Source organism: Tachypleus tridentatus, chromosome 1 (genome assembly GCF_004210375.1).
Source record: "Tachypleus tridentatus isolate NWPU-2018 chromosome 1, ASM421037v1, whole genome shotgun sequence".
Lineage (NCBI taxonomy): Eukaryota > Metazoa > Arthropoda > Merostomata > Xiphosura > Limulidae > Tachypleus > Tachypleus tridentatus.
In genome coordinates, this window is record NC_134825.1 from 85450070 (window position 1) to 85472054 (window position 21985).

Below are 21985 nucleotides of genomic sequence, written 5' to 3' on the forward strand. Positions count from 1 at the left end.
TCCAGCTCTGAATATGCAACCTTAAAAAGAAAATATTACATTGGGACCACACTTGAAACTCAGAACAAGAGGTTCAACAGATTTTAATCAAATAATCAAAATTGGTGTAACCTATACATTTATTTTTGTATACAGAATATTAATATACAAGGTTTGGTGCTACAGAAATAACAAGTTGCTGAAGATTAGAAAATAATTAGGTATTAACTGTAAAGAAAACAATTAAACAGAGAAAAATTAATTTAGAAGTCTCAAACTATTACTACAAATGTTTTGTTTTATTATTTTACTCAGCTTAGATGGCTTTCAAGGGTTAAGCAGCCATAATTTGTTTGTGAAAATAACATATTGGGATTTTATGAAATCTGCCATGATAAGGGCTTGAACTCGGGACCCTTAGTTCACAATAATGCTTTGAGACTTATGCTTTTATCAACTGAGTAAGCGAGGAATAAGTACTAATTAGACAATTATCCATGCTGACCATTACAAAAGTAACAGGGGTGTTTAGTGGTTTATTTGCTATAAAAGTTGGTTTATTTGTTATAGTATTGCTGTATTTAGTTTCAAGTATTTTCAGAAAAATATGAAATTTTGTTAAATCATGTTTCCTCTTCTCTTAGTATCTAATAAATATTTCTTTACATCTGAATAGGAAAATATTCATTGGTAAAAGAAAACAGTAGTAGAGTAGTAAATATTATGAATGTTTTAATCATTACTGTTGTTAATAAAAAAATTTGTCATTTGTTTCAGGGTGATTTAAAGCAGTTCTTGTTGGCCACAAGGAAGGAAAATTCTCGTAAAGGTCCTAAGCCACCGCCACTATCCACACCTCAGATTGTTGCTATTTGCCACCAGGTGGCAGAAGGAATGGAGTATTTATCTTCTAAACAGTTTGTGCACAAGGACTTAGCAACCAGAAACTGTCTAGTCACTTCTCGATTAGATGTAAAGATAAGTAACCCAAGTTTGTTTGAAGACACCTATGCCCAGGAATACAGTCATTATCAGAATAAAGTTGTACCTCTTCGATGGGCTGCCCCAGAAGCTGTACTTTTAGACAACTGGTCAATAAAGAGTGATGTTTGGTCATTTGCAGTGCTTGTTTGGGAGATGTTTACACAAGCAAATCTTCCTTTTGTTGATAAAGAAGATGAAGCAATATTGCAGCTGTTGCAAGACCAGCAGTTGATTTGGAACCAGCCAGAAGCTTCTCCTGATATACTGACAGAGCTACTTCAGACATGCTGGAACTATGATCCAGATGCTCGTCCCTCCTTTAGTGAAATAACAAGAAAAATTGGAGAAATAAATGTGGCGAGCAGTGTCTAAAATGCTAACAACAGATCATAACTATAAAATGATGAAGTTGAGAGCACCTTCCACCTATACCAGTATTCCTGTATTATCAAATGCTAAATAGACTAGCTTTGTGTGACCAGTTGATAATATCACTTCACATTCTTTATAAAGCAACTTGTTTTTGTAGTGTGAATAGAATACAATCAGACATAAAACATTCAAAGTCATAATTTGAAGGTTTGTTGATTTTTTAATTTGAGTTTTTTAAGCAAACATTTAAATTTTTTATATTGTTGATTTTTGTACTTTGATCTTTGAATTTTTACACAACATCTACATTTTACAAGAACCAGTGTTTGGATGTAATTATTGAGAAGTTTCTTATTTATTAAATAATACTGTTCAGAAAAAAAACATTCACTGTAGCCTGGAAAAGGTATTTCTTTAAAACATCATGTTATTATACGAATGTTTTCCAGTTATGAACAGCACATATCTACCTTACAAATAAATATACCATCTAACAATCAGTAAAAACTAAATTCATGTTACCTGCTAGTCAGTGTATACTTATATAAAAATTAGGGTAGCTTTGGTACTTTTTATATTAAAACCTTACTGTTTTGTTTGGTGTGTTTTTTAAAGTACTTTAATAACTTTCAATTACTGCATGTTTATTGTTTCATACAGTTGTTCACATTCACAACAAAAAGAGTTTGAAAAATACTTTTCACAAATGTAACATTATAATTTCAACTGAAGTTGTTCAAAAGTTAAAAATTGGCATATGTTTTGCTAACAAACTGAAAAAAACATAGGCACAAAAGATTAATGCTAAATTGCATAAAAAGGTAAAACAGCTCATTCTACAATAAACATTTAGGTCATTTTCTTATGAGTTTCCTGAAATGTCACTTTTTATTTCCAGTAACTTGGAAAATATATAAGTAATTTTGATCTCTTGTAAATTTAAAATACTGGTTATTTTTTTGAAATTGCTTATTGTGACACCTGAAACATATATTTTATGGTATTGTTGTTAATGATAGCTAGTGATTTCCTGAATGAATATACCTACAAGAAAAATCATGTCAAGGTTGTTTACACTTTAAATACTTTTCTACTTAGCCTAACAGAATTGATAAGTTATTCTCTTGTAACAGAAGTTTTATCACACAGGACATTATGCAATGTGTTTCAAACTTTTAGCTAAATTAACATCTTTCTAGTTTTATATGTTAGTGTTAGATAATGTGTTTTATACTGTTTTTTTAAGGCTATGTACATAATTTCATCGAAGGTTTTATATATATAGATAGATAGATAGATATATGTATATTTCACATAAACTTTTAAGTCTGGACTCACTACACACAATTTTCATATTAATGATTGCGTTCACTGTGTATCATGAAAGCTTTTAGTAGTGTTATAGACATATTTAATTTTATATTTACACATTTTAGAAAGAAATAGTAAAAATAAAATAATAGAAGTAGAATACAAACAGCAATGAGCCAAATTAATATCATGCTTGTAATTAAAAAATAAATTCAGTGACAGCTTTATTTCACTTTTTTTAGTATTTAGTCATATTGCTGTAGTCAAAAAGAGACAATAGGACCCAAAACGTCTGTCTGGTTAGCAGGCCAATGTTAATTACTATATCAGTTTTGATTTTTAAGATGATTTTAAAATTCCTATTTCCTTCAGTAAGTAATACTGTGTATTTTTACACAGAAATCAAAGAAAATGTGTGTTTTCTATTGTGTTTTTCACAGTTTTTTTCTTTGTTACTGTAGTTTGTGATTGGTATTTGATAATGTTTCTGAAGTATGTAATATTCATAAATAAATGTGTGTAACGAACACAAAAATTTAGAATATTTTTTCATTAGTATGTGAACACTGAATTGTACAAGATCTGTTTCCTGTTCAAAACTAATCTACATCGAAAATGCTTATGTTCTTAAATTATTTCTCTTTTACATACCATGTTAAATTCATAAATCTTCTTTGGAAGTAAACAACAAACAAAACTTTAATTCATTTTGATAACTGATTTTAAAAAAACATTTTACCATACTATCATAGTTGTCAAGGCATTCAACTTACAATCTGTGGGTTCAAATCTCGTTGCCAAAAATGTTTGCCTTCCAGCTTTGGGCAACCCCAGATTAAGGCATGGCCTTGCCAGGCCAAAGACCAGGGCCTCACATTAATTATGGGCCTTCAAGCTATGACCATAAAGGTATTGCACATAGAGACTCTGTCTCATGGGGGCCTCTATGAGTTAAAAAGCCTAGGGCCAATACAACCCTTACTTGGTCTTGGCTATGGGGGCATTATTACATTATGGTCAATCCCACTATTCAATGGTAAAAGAGTTAGCAGTAAGTTGTCTATATGTGTTAGCCATCCAAAATTTAGCACTGATAGACTACAGGGAAGGTAGTTAGTCAATGCTAATTTCGTTATTACTGCAGCAAAACCAAGTAAAAGCCCGACCAAGAAATGTTTGGATCTCCACACAAACTTCCCATTTGGAATTAAACCCTAACTATACAAATAAACAACATTAAAGAGATAAAGTGAGGAAATCACCAAAGAAACTACAAGCAAATGTTGAATATAAGGATGACGACAGTACACTGGAAACTGATGTGGATAACATACAAAACGAACAAGAACACTGACGAAAACATAAATGAATATGAATCCAACCTCATTGCACCTTGACGGACAAAACATAATAAGCCCCACCAAAATATGCAATTCTAATCGAAAGTATCCTTCAACTACAACTACACAAAGAATTTAAAATATTCAAACCAAATACCAGTGACGACCTCGAAAAGCGTTCTGATACCAAATAGCTTAACATTCTTTCAACAAGAAATCATAAAGATACACCTACTGGAATCCTCTGGTGGGCCAGCGGTAAGTTTTCGTATTTATAACGCTAAAAATATTTGGGTTTAGTTCCCTTCGACGGATACAGTAGATGGCCCGATGTGGATTTGCTATAAGAAAACACATCTACTGGAAACAACCCATAAGCCAGAGTCTTTATTATTAGAAGCACAGACACTGAAAATGTCAAAGACGCATTGACTGACATTAACGTTCCACACACAAAAATTAAAAAGAATCATCTCGCAACGAACGTAAGTTACAGCAAACGTAATAAAGATATTCTCAGAAGACATCCATAATATACAAGAACAAATTAACGATATCATACTTACAATGGTACCAAAGATACACTGTTTAAAGAAGCAAAAATGCTTTGTTTTGAATTTCACACAAAGGTACTCGAGGGCTATCTGTGCTAGCCGTCATTAATTTAGTAGTGTAAGACTAGAGAGAAGGCAGCTAGTCATCAACACCCACCACCAACTCTTGGACTACTCTTTTACCAACGAATAGTGGGATTGATTGAAACGTTATAACGCCCTCACGGCTGAAAGGACGACCATGTTTGGCGCGACGGGGATGCAAACCTGCGACCCTCAGATTACGAGTCGCACGCCTTAACACGCTTGGCCAAGCTGGGCCCAGCAAAAATGCAAGCGATCACAGTAGTACAACGCTACATTTGACAGTGCTAACTGTAAAAGATGCACTAAATACATTCATAAAAATAAAAGTATTTAATATACGGAATAAAACACACAAGTCAAAGAGTTCAAACTGACGCAAAAAAAGCTCACCTCAAACAAATACACAGCCAGCCAACACTACCTACAACAAAGTTGCTTCTCTTACCAACTCCTAAAAACACTCAAATCTCAAAAACAAACACAACAGTAGTCACCAACGAAATAAATTACAAAAACCGAGTCGAGAACAACAAACAAACCATTTTATGAACGTCTTGAAAAGTAAAGTACACGAATTTGTTGCAGAAATCAGCAATCCAGAACAGAACGATTTTATCATAATAATGATAAACATTCCAGAGAAATATCTTACACAAGTATTGAGGCTAATAATATCAAAAGTGACAACTTATATTTTCACAGTTCTCCATGCCAGCATCCAAGGTGGCCTAGCTTCCATGAGGCATGAGATCGAACATGTAAGTAGTACCAAAGTGGGTTTACGAATAATCACTGAGACATTGATGTACAAACATAACAAATTTAATATAAAAATTTACTTCACTATAAGACACGACTGATAAATAAGACACATCGAAAAGGGACGTTTAAACAACGTGGCCAGGTGGGTTAAGGCGTGCATCTCGTAATCTGAGGGTCACGGGTTCGCATCCCCGTCGCAACAAACATGCTCGCCTTTTCAGCCGTGGGGGCGTTATAATATGACAGTCAATCCCACTATTCGTTGGTAAAAGAGTAGCCCAAGAGTTGGCGATGAGTAGCTGTCTTACCTCTAGTCTTACATTGCAAAATTAGGGACGGCTAGCGCAGATAGCCCTCGAGTAGTTTTGCGCGAAATTCAAAAACAAACAAACAGACTTCCGAAAATGAAAGTATATATCTCTAGTATTAACCTTAGAAAATAACGCTCTATTATTATCATTGGCTTATACTGATCTCCGAGAAAGAACTTAGATTTGAACCAACTGCAAAGAATTGTAATCTAAAATCACAACCACATAAAGATAGGACACTTGACAGTAAGCATGCATTACTTGGAAGTGTCATGATACACAGAAAACTACAAGAATTTTGGGAGAATACCGACAGTATCCTACTCTATGGCAATTATTTAATACCTCGATGTGTAACAGCTATGCACATAAGACTAATAATATTTTAGATATGTGTATATATTGTGTATCTTTAGGGATCATCTTCCAATTTAGTGCGACTTCAATCTCAGTTCAAATTATAATCAACAAATAAATTCCCCGAAATTTAATAAGAGAAAAGCGAACTTGGTAAAATACCAGGAAATATTAAATAATAATCTGCCGGACAAACTATCAATAGTGGCGAAAATCATATTATAATGAATAATTACTGCCATACAATTATGTAATGCAGCAGAAATATGAATCCCAACAACAACACATCACAACCAAATACGAAAATCCCACGCACAACACCAAAGTAGAATAACAGAACGTAGAGAATTACGAAAAATATATAGGAATACACAGAACCTTGATCTCACAACCAGACTAAATACACTTCGAATGACTATAAGAAACGAATTGAAAATAATAAAAATCGATAATTAGGATGAATATTCCTAAAAACTTAACATACACACAGACCCAAAATATCTAGTCTCCCTTTAAAATATTTACTAGAAATGGTGCAAATACATATATCCCGCACTAAAATACAATAATGCCGAAGACAACACCAACAAACAAGGCCCAGCAGGGCCAAGTGGGTTAGGCGTTCGACTCGTAATCTGAGGTTCGCTGGTTCAAATCCTGGTTGCACCAAACATGTTCGCCCTTTCAGCCGTAGGGGTGTTATAATGTTACGGTCAATTCCACTATTCGTTGGTAAAAGAGTAGCCCAAGAGTTGGCGGTGGGTGGTGATGACTGGCTGCCTTCCCTCTAGTCTTACACTGCTAAATTAGGGACAGCTAGTGCAGATAGCCCTCGTGTAGCTTTACGCGAAATTCAAAAACAAACAAACAAAACCAACATACATAACGCGGAGCTATTCAAAAAACACCTTGAAAACACTTACAAAGCACCACACAAGCCCACAGTGACGCATTATTTTATAATAAAGTTGATAACTATATTAATACAGACAAAATCCTATACTCACCTACTTTTCCAGTTCCTAGAAAGAGCCAACATTGAAGTATTAACACTCAAAATAACACATAACACAATAGCTCATTAAACAAATAACAATCCCAGAAATGCAAAAAAAAAAATTAAAAGACAAAACAATACTCCATGACATGACAAAATATAATGTATACTTGTTAAAAAAGGCATACCAAAATTGTATAACCATCTAGTTGATGAGTTCAATCTATCCTTAAAATTAGATTATATACCAATTTCTTGGAAGCTAGCGTTACGTTAAAAGGAAAAAGAAACATCTTGTAACAGAAATTTAATTTTTTCAAAGAGAGAAACTTTCCTAAACTGGAGTGTTCAGATATATTAGTCCCGCTTGCGATAATATGTTTATTATTACATACGTGAGTTTTTTTAATTTTAGCTAGAGAGGCTGGTCAAATATTGTCTTTTGACGATTTTAAAGTCTTGAGGTTGTGGAATGGAGAAACGAGAAAGGTATCTTCAGAAAGGTTTCAAGGCAGAGAGAAGACCGATGCTAATGACGACGTTGAGAAGAAACAAATTTAAATATTTTTAAAAGAAGGAATGCCAGCAAATAAACCAGAAAGCTAGTGAACAATCAGCTTAACCAGTTGTATTGTAAAACTGATAGAAAAAGTCATCAGTTCAAGACTTTTGACTTATTTCAAACTAAAATCAAATTATCTGATATACAAAACGTATTCACGAAAAAAAAAAACAACATCTAGTGAGGTTCACAGAAACCATAGTTTTAAAAAGCATTCGACACTGTATGGTACAACGAATTAAAATATCAAATTATATATGTAAAAATCGGCTGGTATGAGTAGAGAAAGCACTATGTAGAGGAGCGAACAACGATGACTGAAGAAGGTCGAAACGTTGTTCGCTCTTCCAGATAGTGCTTTCTCTATTCATACCAGCCTTTTTTTACATATATAATTTTCTCTACAAGTGGGTTTTCTCGTCATCACGGATTAAAATATCAAATGTTTCAAATGAAACTAACAGAAAGTATTATTTAGCTGGCTCTCCAACTTTCTAGACAACAAAAAAGCTGGAATTAATGTGTCGAGCACCTTGTCAGAGTACTTTAATTTATCACATAGGAAGGTGGTAGTAGTTAGCCCTATATTATTCTTCAAGTATGAAACGGCACTATGTAATCAAAATTTCTACTTCTGCTCCCAGCTTGCTGATGATCTGTAAGAACTTCCATAGTCCTGTCATAGCAGCGACAAATTAACAACCACGGTTAAATGTAATTTAAAACTAGTGTAACAAATAGAGAACCAAGATAAACGCCCCTAAAACATAAACCATATTATTACAAAATCAAGAAAGAAGAACAAACAGCTCCCAAAATGAATACGTTTACGGAACTCTTCTTTAGACAGCCAGATCACCCAAAATCCTTGATTTTGAATCCTACACTACTAAACTAACCTGGACTAAAAATATAAATGAAATTAGAAACAAAATCTGGCAAAGAGCGGATTACACACGATATCCAACTGGAAACAACCGAAGACATGTTTACAATCTACAAAAATTACAAACATCTAGCAGTAGAGTGTGCCTGCCCTTTATGGTTAAATTTATCCAAAAACACATACCCATATTACAGACACTACAAAATTCAATCATCACGGAGATCCAAGATACACAAACACAAAGTTCTTATACAATTATACAAACATTCCTATGTTGTCAGACATATTTCATAATAGATCAGTAGATCACTTCCGCAAAAATCTTAACAAAAAAAGCATCTTTAAGGACGCTAAAAAACGTCATTCTACATGATGAAAATATACTGAGAACCTCTCACCACTAAATCTACCTAATTCTTTACATAACCTATGACCGTCTACAACTGGACAAACCGGTAGCTAGATACAGGGTTAATTCTGTATTTAAAAAAGTGGTTTTTAATATAAAAACATAAGATTAGGGCTGTACGCTTTCCATCGGTATGTGTGAAACATTTTGTGTGAATAAAAGTGTCCTGACAACGAACGAAAAGAGAGAGAAGTATATACCAAAAAACATGAAAAATCTACTTTCTACATTCATGGCCTAAAAAAGGGCGATGGCATGTACGAACGAACTAATGTAACGTGCATACTGCAGCTTCGTGATGTAATAACGGTTTTTCCTAGCAACCGAATCAAATTGTACCGAGAATTAATATAGGCTTCATCCACGACATTCACAAACCAAATCAATAACCAAGAAGAGAGGTAGATGTCCAGGTGTGCCTGATTCTCCTAGGTCACTTAAAACAATGTAATATAATGAAGCTTCATGTGCTACGTGAAGCAAACTTATCTAATCAGAAACACGTGAGATGTAAAAAGTGCGGCCAAAAAACGACTGACTGTGCGACTTAAAGGAATGGAATCAAAATTGGTGGTCAGATTTGTAACACTGATAAGAATTTTACAGCAAATATTCAATCATTTGTTAACACTCCTACGAAAATTGGGGCCTAATAGGCCCCAGAGCAACTGAATAAGGTTATTAATATTAGGCTAATAATTTTGTATTTAAATGAAATTGCCATTAACTGGCCCTATCCCTTTATATTTTAAGGAGCAATAATAATTTGACTTTTCAGACATTTGCGAAATAATATTTAAAAAAAAATTTTTAAACATCCATTAAGGGTATTTTGGGGCCTAATAGGCCCCAGATCAAAAAACATAAAAATGACTTTATTTATTTCCTGAATAATTCTAGAACAGGCCTGGGCCACCGAAAAAAGCAAATTATAGTAAAAATATATTAATTTTACAACTTCTTTTCAAAAGATGGATATTTAGGATAATAACTCTACTCCAACAATAATTTTAGACGGTCCTGATTATTGTCTAGTTTGCCCACGCCTGTTCTAGAACATTCTAGAAACTTTACAGAAGTATTTAGAATAATCTAGAATATCCTTGAAGCTTCTAGAATATTCTAGAAGAATCCACAAATCCTATATATTTAGGAGCTGAAATCTTCAAACCGTGTCAAAAATGATATCTCTTGATGAAGCTGTACATTTACTGACAAAACCATCCGACGATGAAAGTGAACATGATAATGTCGAAGACTACTCTGAAAGTTGTGATGATGATCCTTCTGAAGCCAAAAATGATGAACAAATCGCGCTGTACCCTTCTGAAAGTGAAGAAATTAATCAAGAAGATCTTACTACGATGCCAGTGAACGAACTTTTGTCCACAGATAAGAATTTTAGTTATTCAACAACACCTTCAAGGATCAACAGGAGAACCGCAGCTCTCAATATATTCAATGGGAACCCAGGCATTACAAGGCAAGCTGCTCCAAGAGTCTCTACACCATTCGAAACATTCAAAATTTTCATTTCTGATAATATGATGGAACAGATCATTCACTGAACAAACACCGTCATGAAAGAACCAATTTTTGAAGAAGACCTCTGGAAATGGATCGCAGCTAATCTTTTCCTTGGAATAAGCAAATCCAAAAATGCATCGATAGACGAAATGTTTTCAACCGAATTCGGTTTGCCATTTTTGCGAACACTGATTACACAAGACAAATTTAAAAAAATGTGCTCAAAAATCAGATTTGACATCCAATCTCAAAGAAATAGAGAAATCAAAGATGCCGCCATCTCTGGAGTCTGGAATTTTTTCATTGAAAATTGCAAAAACAGTTACAACCCAAGCGAATACCTGACAGTGGATGAACAACTATGTAACTTCAAAGGAAGAGTTGGCTTCAGAACATACATTCCGACAAAGCCAGGCAAATACGGAATAAAGATTTGGTGCCTAACAGATGCAAAGACAAGTTACCTTCTCAACGCTCAAATTTATACTAGAAAGGTTGGAAATACGACAGAAACAAATCAAGGAGAAAGAATAGTCAGAGAACTGAGTCAGCCATTTCTTGGAAAAGGAAGGACAATAACGACAGATAATTTCTTCACAACAATGACACTTGCCAAGTATCTACGAACAAAAAAGAACAGGACTTGTTGGAACCATACGGAAATCAAGAACCTTCCTGCCTCCTGAAATAAATGCAAAATCTAGATAATGACAAAACAACCTCATGTGAACCGCCTGCAAAGAGGGCAAAAAGAGAACGATGCCATTTGTGCGGGAGATCAAAGGATAGACAGTCGAAAATTGTTTGCTCAAATTGTAAAAAAAATGTTTGTCAGAGCCATTCTAAAGTTGTTTGTAATGAATGTTGCTAAATCACTGTGTTTCTATTGGAAAAATATATGGGGCCTGATAGGCACCAAAATCACTTTAGTGGATGTAAATATTTTTTTCGTAGGAGTGTTAATCAACAACGTTTTTTATTGCACTTAAAGCATGATAGCGGATAAAACAAAATACGCGGTCTAGTTAACTAATGAATGAATATTTACCGTAAAGTTCTTATCAGTGCTATAAGTATAGCTACCAGCTTCGCTGCGAATTTTGGTTTCATTCCTTTAAGTCGCAAGATCAGTCTTTTCTCTTCGCACATTCCCCCCACTATTACCACCAAAGGTGTTTTTGATTGCGTCTCATTACTTTTTCTTAATATGCTCCAACAAACCGTAGCAAATAAGAAAGTAGTACACGACAATAACCAACATTAAATTCAGGAAATCCTATTATTCTGAACAGACCTATATTTTACAGAACCAATCAGGTTTTTTAAGATATATGGTAGTAGTTCTTTCTCTCTAAAACAGTGTTAATAACTTCCTTTATAGTTACGCCATGGAATCTAAATTAACAGTTTCTTATCATTACATGCATACGGCCCGGCATGGCCAAGTGCGTTAAGACGTGCGACTCGTAATCTGAGGGTCGCGAGTTCACATCCCCGTCGCGCCAAACATGCTCGCCCTTTCAGCTGTCGGGGCGTTATAATGTCACGGTCAATCCCACTTTTCGTTTGTAAAAGAGTAGCCCAAGAGTTGGCGGTGGGTGGTGATGACTAGCCGCCTTCCCTCTAGTCTTACACTGCTAAATTAGGGACGTCTAGCGCAGATAGCCTTCGAGTAGCTTTTGTGCGAATTTCAAAAACAAACAAACAATCTTACACAACTGGCTATCAAAACTCAAATTTTATCAACATAATTGTTGTTTTGAGTTAAGCACAAAGCTACACAATGGGCTATCTGTGCTCTGCCCACCACGGGTATCGAAACTTGGTTTTAGCGTTGTAAGTCCGCAGACATGCCGCTGAGCCACTGGGGGGTTATCAACATAAGCCATCATACTTAACTCTCAACAACAAGAGAAGCATATTTTAAAATACTTATAAACTTAATTCAATTTTAAGCCTTGAAAGTTGAGATGTATTGATAAATCTATGACTGGTGAGTTTTAGTTTCAGTTATAGTAGTATTATACTCCTAATTACCAATAAACTGATAATAGTATGATTTTTATGAATTGACTTTCTTCATGTGCACATGAATGAAACAGTTTCCAAACGTTTGTGGTGATAAAACTATGGTTTCACATATTTGTTTATCATCTATCTTAACGTATAAAAGAATAATATATGAATCCCGCTCTTCTGAAGACAAATTTTCAAGATATGTTTTTAAAAAATGCTATCCACATGTAAAGAGGCGGCATTAGTCATTTTAAAGCTCCAGACAGAACTCAGTAAATGGAGTCCAATAATGAAAAAACCTCAGAAGTAGATTAAAAGGCATAACTTCGGGGTTCCTTTCCATGTATGGGTCCCTGAGATAAGACCCCCATACACCTGTACTTTTGTTATATTAAAATATCTGAGAGTTGCGATCTCGAGGATCACAGAATTCCTAGGATCTTATATATTAATTGAGATATTCAAACTCTGAGTTTTATAAAAGAGAATTCCAGGGTTTTCGAGACTCTTTAGCCCTTTCTGTATCAGAGAGATGTCATTGATAACTCCTGATGTTATTCATGCAGATGTTTAACGTTTTAGTTTGTTTGTTTTGTTTGTTTTGGAATTTCGCACAAAGCTACTCGAGGGCTATCTGTGCTTGCCGTCCCTAATTTAGCAGTGTAAGACTAGAGGGAAGGCAGCTAGTCATCACCACCCACCGCCAACTCTTGGGCTACTCTTTTACCAACGAATAGTGGGATTGACCGTCACATTATACACCCCCACGGCTGGGAGGGCGAGCATGTTTAGCGCGACGCGGGCGCGAACTCTCGACCCTCGGATTACGACTTGCACGCCTTACGCGCTTGGCCATGCCAAGCCTTAACGTTTTAGTAACATTCTGTGTACACGTTACTTTTAATAATTTAAGTTAGATAACAGAATACAGATAGTTTAATTAGTTTTTACTGAGAAAAAATAGGAAGTAAAATAACACAAATCAGAATTCTGTCAGAATCCCAGTATCTGAGACATTGAAATCCTAAGATTCAAAAAACCTTCTAGATTAAAACCCCTAAACTTATTAAAAATTTGTTACAGCTGGTCTCCCATTGGTCACGCTACAATCTGGGGTTCAGTTTCATCTGGATGATCAAAGTACAAATAGCGAATTCTGCAGCTTTAGACAAAAAAATGCAGCATTACAGACATGTGTATTGAACTTTAAGCGGAACTGAATATATTGTGTATATAATGCCCTATTTTTGAATATATTTATAATTTTAAGTCTTGAGTTTTTAAAAACGTATTTCATATACAGAGAAACTTTTACAGCTCAGTTGTTGTTGGTTTTTTTTTGTTGTTTTATTATTATGTTATTCGTGACAAGTGTTTGATTTGAAAAGGAAACACTTTTCATCAACTAGGAGTGTTCAGAAGTACTAGTATCCCCCTTCGCGCCACTTGTTCAAGTGGGTTTTTAATAACTGCATTAGCATATAAGTTATTCTCTAGTGAAGACAGAAATGATGAAACGAAAGTTTGAGGCTGACATCCAAGATTTCGACAACTATTGACAACAAACATTATTGGCTCATAATCATGGTTACAGTCAACGAGGATCTGTAAATCCAATGCCGTGGAACATGTTGTGGGGGAAATGGAAGTACCATGTGAAAGCCCACTTTCACAGGAAAGACGCCGAATAACCTCTCTGTTGTGTGCCCAAGATGTAAGGCAGAAACATGGGATTAGTTATATAAAACAACGAAGCTCATGGTGTGTACATATTTTGTGTTTGGCTGCGGTACATATTGCACGAGGATATTGTTTTGTGTGGAGCACTAGTAATGATGTGAATGAAAGGGGTCGTTTTTAAATAAAAGTATTTTACTTATTTTGTGGCTTCTAAGAGGCACAACGGTGTGTTTACAGACTTACAACACTAAAATCCTGGTTTCGATACCATTGATTTGCAGCGCATAGATAGCACTGTATTTCTTTATTCGTAACTTCAAAATCAAACAAAAACTTACTTTGTATGAATAGCTAAAGTTGGTGTAACTTGGAAGCCATAGGGCTGATCTCAATATTCTGCTATATTGATATTTTAGTTTTTATTGTGTTATCTAACATCTTTATAGTGACTTTTGGTTGTAAGGTAGAGTTAGCTTTACATCCTTCATTTTTACCAAACGTCAAAATTCGTATGTTTTCTTTATATGCTCTGCCCATGTGTGCCTTTTGTCGAAAGTCATACCAAGAAATTTAACTTTAGAACATACTTTAATTTCCACGTTACATATTTTAGTTCTACTTTTTTTTAAATTTTAGAAATATTTATTTAAGCTTCTTTAAAATGTTATGCCTAGAGTTTTAATGAGATTGTGTAAAAGTTACCGCGACTGATGAAGTTTACATTAAAATGTGCTATCGTTACGGTGTTCGATTCTGGGCTGCGTCATTTGTTTGTTGTGCAGCAAAAAGGAGATTTACAACTTTATTTCTCACTTGTTGGTATTTGGGGCAAGCTTTATAATTAGATGTGTGAGGGCCCTGGCAGTTGGTGTATGTAATTTCGTTACGCTACTTAGAGCAGCATTCCACATCGTGCGTCCCTGCGCACCTTATGCACCATTACAATAAGGTTTCAAGTGCCCCAATTTCTGGCATTTGAAGCACTGGATATTTTATTTTATGTGTTTTATAATAAAGAACACATCCGTTGACAAACAGAGAGTCATAGTGTTCTTTGTTTTCAAATAAAATTTTAATCAATGGTGTGTTTTGTTTGAAACGGAAAGATGTGAATCTCTCTACTTTCTTATGTTGAAACCTTGATGATACCAGTTGTCATAAATTTCTGTTTCTTCTAGATCAAAGTCTACACTTTTAACAAATATTGTGTGTAATTGGTAGTTGCTGCTTGTGTGTATGTTGGTGCTGCCATCAAAACCTTTCTCAGACCATCTGGGCGTACTGCTTAGGCTGATTACATTTTACAACAAGACCACTTTTGGGAGAATATCTTATTTCTTTAAATTTAAATATTAGAAATTATTTTCTAAACTCAGTGGCACTTTTCGATTGACGAAGGTTATGTGGAACTCCAACAATGCTGTGTTATCTCGTTATTTTTGTGTGGCGATATAAGTATGTTACATGATGTGGTGTTAGTGGTTTGTACTATGTTACTTTTTAACGTGTTAGTTGGACGTGTTTCACCTCATTTCCAATATGTGAAGAGGCAGCATTCTGCATGAAAAACATAGTGTTTGTTACATTAAGTTGATGCATCGTGGAGATCAGACTGACGGTGCAGGCTTTCAGTCCTTGTATGTGCTGACGGTTCTTAACAATGGTATTTGGAGAAAGTCAGCCTAGAAACCACGCCACATAATCAATTAGCATTATGGAGGTGTGTAGAAAATGTGAATAACTATTAAGGAAAATAAAATAACGATTTATACATTCAAAATGTGTCTCCATTAGCTTAATATTGGTTTATTTTGAATTTCGCTACATCTTCGCTAGCCGTCTCTAGTTTAACAGCATAAGACTAGAGAGAAAGCAGCTATTCATCACCACTACCTACGCCTCTTCTTGGGCTACTATTTTACCAACCAATAGTTGGATTGCCCGTAACATTATAACCCCCTCACGGCTAAAATGACGAGCATCTTTGGTGAGACGAGGAATCAAACCCGCGACCCTAAGATAATCTAACTTAACATTTCGCTATTACAGCCTCATCAGAAACTATTGATATCCTTAAAGTTTAATAATTCAGATGAAGCTTAGTTATAAGAATGGAATTATGCGAAAAAGTAACCATATTGCCCCAAATGGCAACATGTGACAACTATGGATTGTTTGCTTCTTTGGAATTTCGCACAAAGCTTCTCGAGGGCTATCTGTGCTAGCCGTCCCTAATTTAGCAGTGTAAGACTAGAGGGAAGGCAGCTAGTCATCACCACCCACCGCCAACTCTTGGGCTACTCTTTTACCAACGAATAGTGGGATTGACCGTCACATTATAACGTCCCCACGACTGGGAGGGCAAGCATGTTTGGCGCGACTCGGGCGCGAACCCGCGACCCTCAGATTACAAAGCGTACGTACGCCTTAACGCGCTAGGCCATGCCAGGCCGACAACTATGAAATTTGCATTTATCGCTAGCTATCCGATAAGCAGCAGGGTTATGGACCCCAAGAAGTAGCTACAGCTCAAACATGTACATTTACAAAAATTCATTCAGAGGGGAGAAGTATTGTAAAATTGTGAACTGAACTAAAAATTTATATACATATGCTGAATGAACAAATAAAGAAGTTTCTAAGTGGGGACAAGTGCCTCCCACCAACTGCGGATGCTCATGAATTCAAGATAATTAATTACCGTATCATATACTAAAATTTACATGAAATCGATTTGAGGCACTGTAAAATACATCTGGGGCATATGTCCAATAAGGTGGCTCTCAACGACATCATTATTTGTATCTACATAATATCCTGTGCAACTTCCCTTTTCTATACTTTACCTTATGCGAGATATAATGGGATGAAGTGCGAAACTTTCTTTTATTATTACCCAATAAACACACTTATACACGCATGCAAACTGTTAGGTTTTGTGAATTTACGTCACTTTGTTCTCTTAGTGTTAAATATGAAAGGTTATTCGTACTCTTGTTACTGCGGTTATCAAAACACCCACTTATTCAAAGACGACTTTTTCAATCATTATTAACTTTTGTTAATTTAAACAAATCATTGCACATTTTAACAAGTTAACGTATTGATCGGTAGCTCTCTCACTTATTACTTTTGTAAAATTGTATTAGCTAACAACTTCAAAAACATAACAAAATTTTATATTGTTTTTATCTTCCTGTACAGTTGTAATAAAATATGTATCCTGAGAAACCTTCAGTTTTACCACCATTAGTGTGTGACTATGTAGGGATTAGTAGACCTATTTGATGTGTGTGTGTGTGAATACATATATATAGGCTTACCATACGCTCCGGTTTGTGCGGTCTGTCCTGGTGTCCCGTCCGGTTTACTAATTTGTCCTGGTTGACACTGAATTGTTCCTGAATGACCCGATTTTTGATGAAAAGACATTAACTCCAAAAGGGATAAACAAAAATTTTTAAATCGGCATAGAATCCTCACTTCGTCTTTACAACAAATATTTTTTGAGTTTTCATTTTATTAGTTGATGGGTAGAGAAAGCCATAGTGCTGTAGCTTGCAAATTTTCAAAGGTATTGCATCAGACGAAATTCACAGGCAGCTGATACCGTACCTGTACAAGTGTAATGATTCATCAGTGGGGTGCTATTGGAGGTATGCGCGTAACGGCAGCTGCACAAGCGGCGAGAGGTAGCATATACAAAGCTTTCTTTGAGTAAGTGTTTGTGCTTTGTGATTGTTTTAGTTGTAACAGTATATATGATATTAGTCATACGGTACATGCTGAATTATTTTATTCTTTTATTTTAGAAATTAATCCTAATCATAATGTCCAAAGCTGGTAAAAGAAAGTGCACATTCAACAGTGAATTGCAAAAAGAATATCCATTCTTGAAAAAAAAACATTGTGGCAAGGAGAACAGTCAAATGTTTGTATTGTTTATTTGAGTTCTCTGTTTCACATAGTGGCCGCTCAGACTTAAAAGACCATTTAAAAAGTGCTAAACATGCAGCTAGTCTCTCAGTAGCTGCTCATAGTTCAAGAGTTGATGTGTTCTTAAAAAAAAACTGTGCCTGAAAAGAGTGACTCGTTAAAAATTGCCAAAGAAGCAACCTTTGTTTATCACAGTGTTGTCCATAGCATAAGCTTTAAAACAAATGATTGCTCTTCCAAACTGATAGCAAAGTTATTTAAACCAAAGTTCAGTTCTACCAGAACGAAGAATGAGGCTATTATTCTGAATGCAATTGTTCCTTTAGCAGCAGAAGAATTGAAGAGAGACTTAGGGAGGTCCAATTCGTTTCACTTAGAGTAGATGCTTCAAACCGGAACGATGTCAAAATTATACTTGTCAACGTGCGAATTTGTTTGCCAGTGGAAGGAGTGAAAGTAAAACTTTCAGTCGGTTTCTGGAGTGACATCAGAAATTTTGACGAATTGCTTAGTGTCCACTCTAAAAAACATGATTTATCAAAACAATTGTAACTTATTGCGGTGACAACTGCAATACAAAGTTTGGAGGTGTAAAGAGAAAAGAAAATAACAATGCATATCGTCAGTTGAAGAAGAAACTTGGAAGAAATTTACAAGTATTTCTATATTTACACTGTGCGTGTTACACACCTAAAAAAATTACGTGAATTTTTAGAAATTTAGTACAAGAAGGTTCTCCAGTATAGAAATACACGATTTCTGTCTTTGTTACTAACTGTTGAGAGAATTCTCCAAATTTCTGAAGAACTGAAGACATATTTTTGTTCACAAGAGTTGTGCCCATTGTTGATAAAAAGATTTTTTGAGAGTAAATGTGGAGAAATGTATCTATGGTTTGTGGATGGATAACTAGGTTTGTTCAACAAAATTATTTTAGCTATGGAGAAAATGAAAGCAACTGCAAATGATATTATTGCAGAATTACATGAGTTGAAAACCAACCTGAAAGAATGTTTGTTTTGTTTTTTTGAAATTCGCAAAAAGCTACTCGAGGGTTATCTGTGCTAGCCATCCCTAATTTATCAGTGTAAGACTCGAGGGAAGGCAACTAGTTATCACCACCCACCGCCAACTCTTGGGCTACTCTTTTACCAACGAATAGTGGGATCCAACGTAACATTATAACGCCTCCACGGCAGAAAGGGCGAGCATGTTTGGCGCGATGGAGATGCGAACCCGCGACCCTCAGATTACGAGTCGCACGTCTTAACACGCTTGGCCATGCCGGGCCTCCAACCTGAAAGAAAGACGAGATAATAACTTTATTTCCCTTGGTGCAAAAACAACTACTCACTGTGCTAGAGGAAGAGGGAGAATGCCAGGCAGACTTGATTAGGAAGGAATTTACCAGTTTTTATGATTGCTGCCTGTCTTATATTGAGCTGTGGGAAAACAGTTTTGGTGGTGGGGAATACTTTGTTTGGATAAAAAAAACAGTGTTTTCGCGTGGCTCTCACATAGAAGCAGCTACTGAGAAATTAATGAAACGCTTCGAAATGCAGTAATCAATGTTGATGATCTGTTTGATGAAGTTGTTCCTGCTAAATTCTTCTGGTCACCAAAATGTGTCGAGTGGAAAGCAAAAGAAATAGGTTGTGAAGAAAAATAGGTGGAACTTTTCAACGACTTCAAAGATCAAAGTATTTATGTACCTAATCTCAGGCAATTCATGGAGTACATTCTGCCCCTGTTGAAAGTGTATTTTCAGTGATGAATAGCATCTGGTCTCAAGAAAGAGGTCTAATGAACGAATCAACAGTGAAAGGACTGTTTCATTGTAAACTGAATATTGACGTGAGTTCTTTCAAAAAATAAAAACTAATAAAGATTTTTTGAAGAAAGTTCATTCACGTGAAAAATGTGAATGGTGACAAAAAAAAAGTGTTCAGTGAAAAATTAATGAAATTTTCATATTTCTTGCCTTGGTGAATTTAAATAAATGTTAGAGAAATAAATAACTAGTATTCTTTTGTGTGTGTGTGTGTGTGAGCATTAAAGCTTGAGGGGAGTAACGTTATGAAAGCACCTCTTTATTATATCAGTGCCGGTACCAATAGAAATTGAAAACTACCGGTTTGAGGCTTGGAAATTATGTTAAGCCTATATATGTATATATATATGTAACGTAGTAAGTTTCAGATTCGCTATCACAGCAATTGATTAAATGGTGTGTAATTGCAATTTTTATTAATTACATTTGTTATAGCATAAGCTTGAAGACATTTGTAAGCCTATCGTTAAATTCATGACATATTTCTAGGAGTGGTAGTTGTACCATTAATTAATTTCTATTCTAATTTTACTTCTGCTAAGTTCTGATAATGTATAATTGTATTAGTGACTCATTCCATGTATAAATGATTCATATTTAATGTAAATTGTAATTTGTTAAACTTAAGTTCAAAGAGAGCACAAAATTGAGTGTTTAAATTTTAATAACGAAGCTACTATTAGTATTTTGGATGTTATTATATCAAATATATAAAAATATTTTCTCGAATAATGTTTGCGTGTTTTAGAATTAAGTTAAATTGAAATCTAAATAAAAATGTTCTTGTAGCCTAATGTTTTACTAAAAGTTAAATCTAGTACTAGTAGTACAGAAATAATTCCTAGTTAAACAGTCTTACGTTCATCAGGCATTTCTCTAAAAAGACGAAAGTGACCAAAGACATAGCAAACGTAAAGTGGGTGTGATGTTTATGATAATCAATGGTCTAAAGTAAAACTACTATTAGCATGCGCAACGAAAATATGTTTTCAGTATACTGTTGTAAACGCTACGTTTACTGATGATAAAATACTAACAGATTATAAATTGTGCAATAGTAATTACTGTGCCCACATGTGTAAATTGCAAAGTTCATTGAAAACAATTTTTAAAAAATAAAATCTTACATAAAGCATCATTGAGAAACAAAACAATAGACTATATATTATACTTTGGTAAAAGAGTAGTAAAGACAGTAGGATTTATCTTTTTAAGATAAAGTCGGAAATATTGTCTGAGCAGTAACTGATTAAGTTCATACTTCTTTACTTAGCTGAAGCTGAGCACTGAAGAAATATTATTACTGAGTGTATTTCCCAGCTTTATAGCAAAGCACATCAATTTAGCCTTTTTTTCTGTGAGACAAGAGTTTGTTATAAGTAAATTACAAAATATTAAACTAAATAATTCTATTAAGAATATCGGATAGCATTCTACAATATATGTTAAATTGATAGATCTCATATTTAATATCTATATGTATTTTATACACATTGTTTACAATCTAACTAATTACCTGAATTTACCTTTGATTATTTTATTAATTCTGTGTAACCATGTATTCTCTCTTCTCACAGTAATAAGAGGCTATACATTTAATTGAAATATAAATTTTTGTATGTATTATATATACCTGTAGTTTGAGTATGTTTAAGTTCCTTCATTACTCATTTATTACTTTTTACTCAAGATAATGCTCATATATCAAAATATTATCATGCACACAAATTTGCAGAACTATTAAAAGTAAATGTGGATATATTGTTGAAGAATAAATAACACAGATCTGGACTTTCATGGTTTTTTTAACTTTACCTTGAAGATGTTACATTGTGTTACTAAGGTTTTCATTTCACCACTCAGACTACCCCTATACAAATTATACAAGTCTTAACAATTTGAAATGTTTAAAACAACTTACTCTAATCTCTCTGCACTTTAGAGAAAAGAAAAACCCACCAGTTTTTGTGTAATGTTGTAGTTGTATTCATACTCTCAAATTTAAAATTTCTGTAAATGGGTTTCAAAACTGTTGGGTCTTTTCACCACTGCAGAAGTTGCAGCAGAAGGTTTTATAATTTCTT

At 34.6% G+C, this 21985-nt stretch overlaps 1 protein-coding gene and 1 long non-coding RNA gene across 5 annotated transcripts in view; one reads left to right on the forward strand and one right to left on the reverse strand.

Annotated features, from left to right (window-relative positions):
* The window catches only part of LOC143254287 (inactive tyrosine-protein kinase 7-like), a 77238-nt gene extending 74063 nt beyond the window's left edge, over positions 1 to 3175 (forward strand). For 3 of the 4 annotated variants that reach the window (XM_076509230.1, XM_076509214.1, XM_076509223.1), the window contains exon 13: positions 757 to 3175. In XM_076509230.1, the coding sequence (XP_076365345.1) occupies positions 757 to 1335 (579 nt within the window). In that variant the 3' untranslated portion in view covers positions 1336 to 3175. The remainder of the gene's footprint in view (positions 1 to 756) is intronic. The other variant, XM_076509203.1, reaches the window with a different exon arrangement.
* Positions 102 to 18043, reverse strand: LOC143254300 (uncharacterized). Its single transcript, XR_013030132.1, has 2 exons — positions 17458 to 18043; positions 102 to 1280 (listed from the first exon to the last, which is right to left on the reverse strand). It is a non-coding gene; the product is annotated as an uncharacterized LOC143254300 (long non-coding RNA).
* Between the last annotated feature and the right edge of the window lie 3942 nt (positions 18044 to 21985).